Here is a 6,602-nt window from a genome sequence, read left to right on the forward strand (position 1 = left end):
GCCATTTCTTTGACACACATTTGCTATTTCCCAATGACATTCTAGGGGTGTAATGTGTGTTTGAGTTGTTTTAGTGGGATTTTATCAAAATGATCCAAAACATATGAAGCACGTTGTTGCAGGTCACTTGTAATATACACGCAGTGTTTTTTCTTTCTTATTTAAAAAAAACTCTTTGAATAAATCTTATTCATAGAGCATGCTATGGTCTAAACTGTGTCATAACACCTACATTTGCTCCAAGGTAAATTAAAGCCAATAACTTAATGTTAATTCATTTTGTATTGACTTTGATCTAAAGGCTATTGTAATAAAGAGTTCACAGCATCATAGTGAGTTTATTATGAGATGTTATTAACAGTTTTGTTCACTTATGCTAATGTTATCAGGTGTGTAATCACCATCAAATGATGTTTTTCTCTTTTCAAGTGACTGTGATAATCGTTTGCCTCGATTCTGATTCACAGTCTCCACAGTTCTCAATCAAATTACTGTGTAATTTAACAAATAATTTTACAAAAAACTTCAGATAAATATGACTTACAACATAAAAATATTATCCATTCCATTTATTAGAATATTGTGCCAAAAACCACAGTGTTCACGGCAATCTCCCATTCATTCCTATGGGGAGTTCTACAGAGCTTGTCAAAGCGAGCAATGGTAACCAAGGGAGGCAGGGCTTAGCGAAGGGTCAATTACAAGATGGCAACTCATAGGGTGCTTTTTATTTCTTAAATTGTGCATCCTTGTTTCCTTTCCTTGTTTCCTTTCCTTGCTTCCTAGCTCCTCCCTTTAAGGAAATGAGGAAAGGATGGAAAGGAAATGAGGATGAAGGAATCAAAGCAAGTTGGATTTGTAAAATGGAATGTCCTGTTCACTCAAGCGTCATTTCAAAGCACCGTCTCTGCACATCTGCATAACACTGGAGCGCTTGCCGTTACGTTGTTGAAACTTGATTTATTAATGTATTCATAATAAAAACGAATAATTCAAGATGCGCAATTAAAGTATGTGACGATTATGGTTTATCTAAACTGCAAAGGTGAAACATGAATTAAAACTGTTGTATGAGATGTGAAGGGGGAGGATAATCTCTGTATGCATCAGGTGCTTCAAATAAAAAGTATTTCTCATTGGATCCTCCTTGGCTTCCTCGCTCAAGCATCCTCGGGAAGCTTTCTCAGTCCTCGATCCTTGCCTCCTCATTGTGCATTTAGAGAATTGATACGTCCTTCATGATGGTGGACTTTGATCGGTTTCCAGGTCACAGGCTCAAGGACGGAGGAGCGAGGAAATGAGGATGCACAGTTACAGTTTAAGAAATGAGAAGCAACCATAGATTCTACTCAGAGCTATTCACATTTTTTTTTAATATAAGCAAAATGTTTATCACTCATTAATTGATTAATTGACCTATATATTCTTGCAAAATGTCCAAGAAAAAAAAAATGCTCCAGGTACCAATAGCATAATAAAATGGTGTATCAAACAGAAATACAGTATGTGTTCACTTCCTTCACCTGTTGAGTCGGAGCTTTCATAGAATTCAGAGTTTACAACTTGTAATTACCAGGTCTACGAAGACGTGAATGCTTTTTACAACTTGGGATCTCGTAATTACGTAATTCCGTCATGACATGAACGCACCATTACTGTCGAAACACATTAGTTGACCATTACGCTTTCTCCTACACTCTTAAAAAAAAAAGGTTCTTAAATGGTTCTTTGTAGCACCTTAGGTTCCACAAAGAACCTTCTTCTTGTCAAGAACCTTTTTTTATGATGTTGGGTACTTGATCTGAGTTACATGGATCTTTGGAGATTAAAAAAGTTATTTATGTTTCAGTATAGGTTCTTCAGTTCAGTGTATGGTTCTCTGAGGTATCATCTAAGGTTTCATGTAAGTGAAGCCCTCCTATGGTAGAGCTGCAAAGGCTGGTATCTCATTATAATAGAATCTCTGGTAAATCCAAGTGTGGCAATACTTGTAATATTTTTATTCTTATTAAATTCTACTCTGTTGGTATTCAGTTCTTGTTGGAGTCATGCGAACCTACAGACAATATAATAATAATTAATAATTTTCAATAATTTTCTTTATTTATCACATTATACATTTGCACATATACAGTGAAATTCTTCTTTTTCACATATCCCAGCTAGGCTGGGGTCAGAGTGCAGGGTCATTTGGATCTGCTTTTATAGTGGAAAGAAAATGTGAAGCGGTACAAGAAACTCGGAAGCTGATCAGACCAGTATGTGTGTATATAAGTTAAATCACAGGCAGAGCGAATTTAATAAAAAGCCAAATTTCACCACTTGTTTTTCTGAATAATAACATGTGAAATGTTAAAAATGTGATAGCCTTTATGTAGATTCTGAGTTTATATAGCATTACCCTAATGCCATCAGTATTGGTTTCTAGTTATGCTCTGGGTGTGTGCAAATGTTTTTTTTTTTTTTTTTTTTACTGTTATTTTAAAACCCTTTTCCCCTTTTTTTTTTATTAATGCATATGTAACAATGTTCAAGGAATGAGGAAGCATAAGACGGCAAATCCAACTCAAAGGTAAATTTATTAACAGAAAACACGTTCGCTTGACGGCGTAACGCTAAAACTTCACAGATACACTCAAACGCTCTGGGGATGGCAGCGGCTAACACACACACACACACACACACACACACACACACACACACACACACACACACACACACACACACACACACACACACACACACACGAGAGACTTGTCAGCTGGGCTCCCTCTCCCACTCTGAGGTCTAGCTCCTTTTTATTTCCCCCGTCTCTCACTGTGAACATAGAAACAGCAATTCCAAGCAATTCATCTCAGGTGAAAACACTTACCGCTTCCTCTCTCCCCAAATGAATGCTCGACCACGCCCTCGCCTCCGCAGCATATTGTTCTCCTTTTTTTTTTCTAGCTTGTTGTTGTTGCGACAATGTTGTTGTTGTTACTAACATAAAAAATAGAGGTACATGGGAGACCATAGCAAATATTATTTTTGCTTTCCCACTGTTGTATTTCCATAACTTTCCAAAAGAGGAAAAAATAAAATAGAGAGAGAGAGAGAGAGAGAGAGAGAGAGAGAGAGAGAGAGAGAGAGAGAGAGATGCATTACGGCAGTCAGAAGAGAGAAAGATGCCAAATATACTGTCACTTCCTCAGCAAATGTATTTGAAGCCTCACGGCAACTGTGTTGACTTTATTATTATTATTATATTATTATTAATAATGCAAGGGTAATAGAACACAAAGAATAACTGTTTACATTTACATTAAATAATTTAACATTTTAAAAATAAATTTGCATGATTTATGCTGATAAATTAATGCGAAAATGCATCAACACAGTCTGCGAATAGGGTCCAATGTGATTTAAATAATGTAAATGAAAAATTTGCTTGATACAAAATATTCTTTCTTATTTATTTATTTTGATTTGGGGGTGATATTTCACAATGAAATATAATTGTTTAGTATGAGACAATTAAACTAAAATGCCTTCAAATTTGGGAAAACAAACAAGAGTTTTAATCTTATGTATACAAAAAAATACACTCCAAGATAATAATAATCAAAAAGTTTATAACACGTTCAACAGTATGGTTACTACTGCTCCGCCCCGCTGATATTCCTTTCTACCAACTTAATTTCTATGGGCGCAGTCCATTATTCCAAGCTGTCTCTGGAGTAAACCCCTCCCCTTATAAACTAGCGACCAATCCAGTTATCTTCTTGTAAGACGAGCTGCAATACTGAAGCTTCCAATTGGTGTGCTATATTAGGAAAGAAACAAGGCACTTTATAAGGACGCATCCGAACTCCGAGTTTGATGAAAATTTCATGGTGGAATTCCGAAACGCGAATGAAAGGTTCTGTAAAGACAAGCGAGCTTGATTCAAACGCAGAATCAGTGTGTTTGTTTTAGTAGGCATTTCAACTAATAATCGCCGTTTTTTATATTGTGGGACTGAACATTTAGATTCAATGGCTGCTATAAGAAAAAAGCTGGTGGTCGTCGGGGATGGTGCGTGTGGGAAAACATGCCTGCTCATCGTGTTCAGCAAAGACGAGTTCCCAGAAGTTTATGTGCCCACCGTTTTCGAGAACTATGTGGCAGATATCGAGGTGGACAGCAAGCAAGTGGAACTGGCACTGTGGGATACCGCAGGGCAGGAGGACTACGACCGCCTCCGTCCTCTGTCCTACCCGGACACCGACGTGATTCTCATGTGCTTTTCCGTAGACAGTCCGGACTCATTGGAAAACATCCCCGAGAAATGGGTTCCAGAAGTTAAGCACTTCTGCCCCAACGTGCCGATTATATTAGTGGCAAATAAGAAGGACTTGCGAAATGATGAGAACGTTAGAAACGAGCTGGCCAGGATGAAACAGGAGCCGGTTAAGACCGAGGACGGCCGGGCCATGGCCGTACGGATCGGCGCGTATGATTACATGGAGTGTTCGGCGAAAACGAAGGACGGCGTTCGCGAGGTTTTCGAGACGGCCACGCGGGCCGCGCTGCAGAAGAGGTCCAGACCGTCTGGCGGCTGTGCCAACTGCTGTAAATTGCTGTGAGATCATTTTGTCCGCATTTCTGAGAGATAGGGTCTCGTTCAGGCCCTCAGATGTGCAAAGAGCCTAGACGGGGATGATGGGCCTCCTGCCAGATTTATTTGGTGTAGGAGCCGAGAGTCTCCCCGTGTGCGATCCATTGTCCGGCTGGGATTGTTTACTGATGGCCGGCTGTCGTATAGCACGAATCTGATGCTGTGCCACTGCATTGTAAATCGCTTTGAGGCAAACTAACGTCTTCATGAATGAAGAAACAATATAAGTGTGATTGACATCGCCAGCAGTGAAATACCTGTGGTTGAACGTCACTTTTCTTTGTTGCGTGCAAAACTCACATTGTTTGAATACACATCATGGACTGAAAAGTAAAACATTTTTAGTTGCTTAAAGGAACCACCATAATCAGCATAAGGCTGCTTAACATGTATTATATTGTACTGGGTCTCAGTGTAATGCAAAGGAATTTTTTTTTATTTTTTTTTTTTTAACAGTATTCACCACTGAATTTGGGCTGTATTAATATTTTGTTTAACACAACATAATTAAATGTCATGTAAACATATACATGTCGTTTTACCTCATGAGTTAAAAGTGATGCTTCTGCAGTCTTTTGTTAAACAAGCCATAATAAAACCATGTTTTAATTGTTTCAGTAACCTATGTGTTGGTAAATTTGTTCTACATGGTAGAAAGTATTTTATTTGCATGTGCGAGGGCAATTTCCTCAGATTACACAAGTGTACATGGTCCTAAAACTAGTTTAATTTTAAAATATATAGGGGAGAACACATGATTAGCCCCAGCTAGCACACCTACATCTCTGAGATGTCTGTTTTAGATCTTTTCATCTGGAAAGCATCACATTCTAATTAACATCTGCTACACAGCTTAAAAAGATCAGATTTACAAACATTCCAAATCCTAAACGTCTCAAAGACATCTGCTGAACGTCTGAGAGGAAACGTCTTTAGATACATTGCAGATGAGCAAACAACCTAATAAATGTCTTCCAGATGTAAACATGCACATCAAATACATGTCTGGGTGATGTAATTAGAGAAGAAGAATACTTTTTTTTTTTTTTTTTTGGAAGTACAAAACCCTAACAGCACACATACATAACCCAGACATCTGTTTGATGTGTGTTTTTACATCTGGGAGGCATATTTTTTTTTTTAGGTTTTTTCTGCTAATTTACAATACATTTATAAGACGTTTCCTCTCTGATGTCAATAAGATATTCATGAGATGTCTTTGAGACGTTTATGATTTAGAATGTAAATCAGATATTTTTAAGATGTTTAGCAGATGTTAATTAGATTGCGAGGCTTTCCATCCTGATAGCCACAACATTAAAACCACCTGCCTAATATTGTGTAGGTCCCCCTCAGCCACCAAAACAGCTGAGATGATATTCTTCTCACCACAATTGTACAGAGTGGTTATCTGAGTTACCGTAGACTTTGTCAGTTTGAACAAGTCTGGCCATTCTCTGTTTATCTCTTTCATCAACAAGGTATTTCCATCTGCAGAACTGCCGCTCACTGGATGTTTTTTTGTTTTTGGCACCATTTGGAGTAAATTCTAGAGACTTGTGTGTGAAAATCCCAGGAGATCAGCAGTTACAGACACACTCAAACCAGCCCGTCTGGCACCAACAATCATTCATGCAATTATCTAATCAGCCAATCGTGTGGCAGCAGTGCAGTGCATAAAATCATGCAGATATGGGTCAGGAGCTTCAGTTAATGTTCACATCAACTATCAGAATGGGAAAAAAAATTGATCTCAGTGATTTGAACCGTGACATGATTGTTGGTGCCAGATGGGCTGGTTTGAGTATTTCTGTAACTGCTGATCTCCTGGGATTTTCATGCACAACAGTCTCTAGAATTTACTCCGAATGGTGCAAAAAACACATCCAGTGAGCGGCAGTTCTGCGGATAGAAATGCCTTGTTGATGAGAGAGGTCAACAGAGAATGGTCAGACTGGTTCGA

The 6,602-nt window shown here is 38.4% G+C and overlaps 1 protein-coding gene across 1 annotated transcript; it reads left to right on the forward strand.

Annotated features, from left to right (window-relative positions):
- Nucleotides 1-3,819: 3,819 nt before the first annotated feature.
- Nucleotides 3,820-5,260, forward strand: LOC127410999 (rho-related GTP-binding protein RhoB). The gene has a single exon (XM_051646310.1). The coding sequence runs from the start codon at nucleotides 4,017-4,019 to the stop codon at nucleotides 4,605-4,607; it is 591 nt and encodes a 196-aa protein (XP_051502270.1). The 5' UTR covers nucleotides 3,820-4,016; the 3' UTR covers nucleotides 4,608-5,260.
- The last annotated feature ends 1,342 nt before the right edge of the window (nucleotides 5,261-6,602 follow it).

This window comes from Myxocyprinus asiaticus, chromosome 20, assembly GCF_019703515.2.
Source record: "Myxocyprinus asiaticus isolate MX2 ecotype Aquarium Trade chromosome 20, UBuf_Myxa_2, whole genome shotgun sequence".
Lineage (NCBI taxonomy): Eukaryota > Metazoa > Chordata > Actinopteri > Cypriniformes > Catostomidae > Myxocyprinus > Myxocyprinus asiaticus.

Coding starts and splice junctions, on each gene's coding strand:
- LOC127410999 (XM_051646310.1), top strand. CDS start 4,017: ATGGCTGCTATAAGAAAAAAGCTGGTGGTCGTCGGGGATGGTGCGTGT.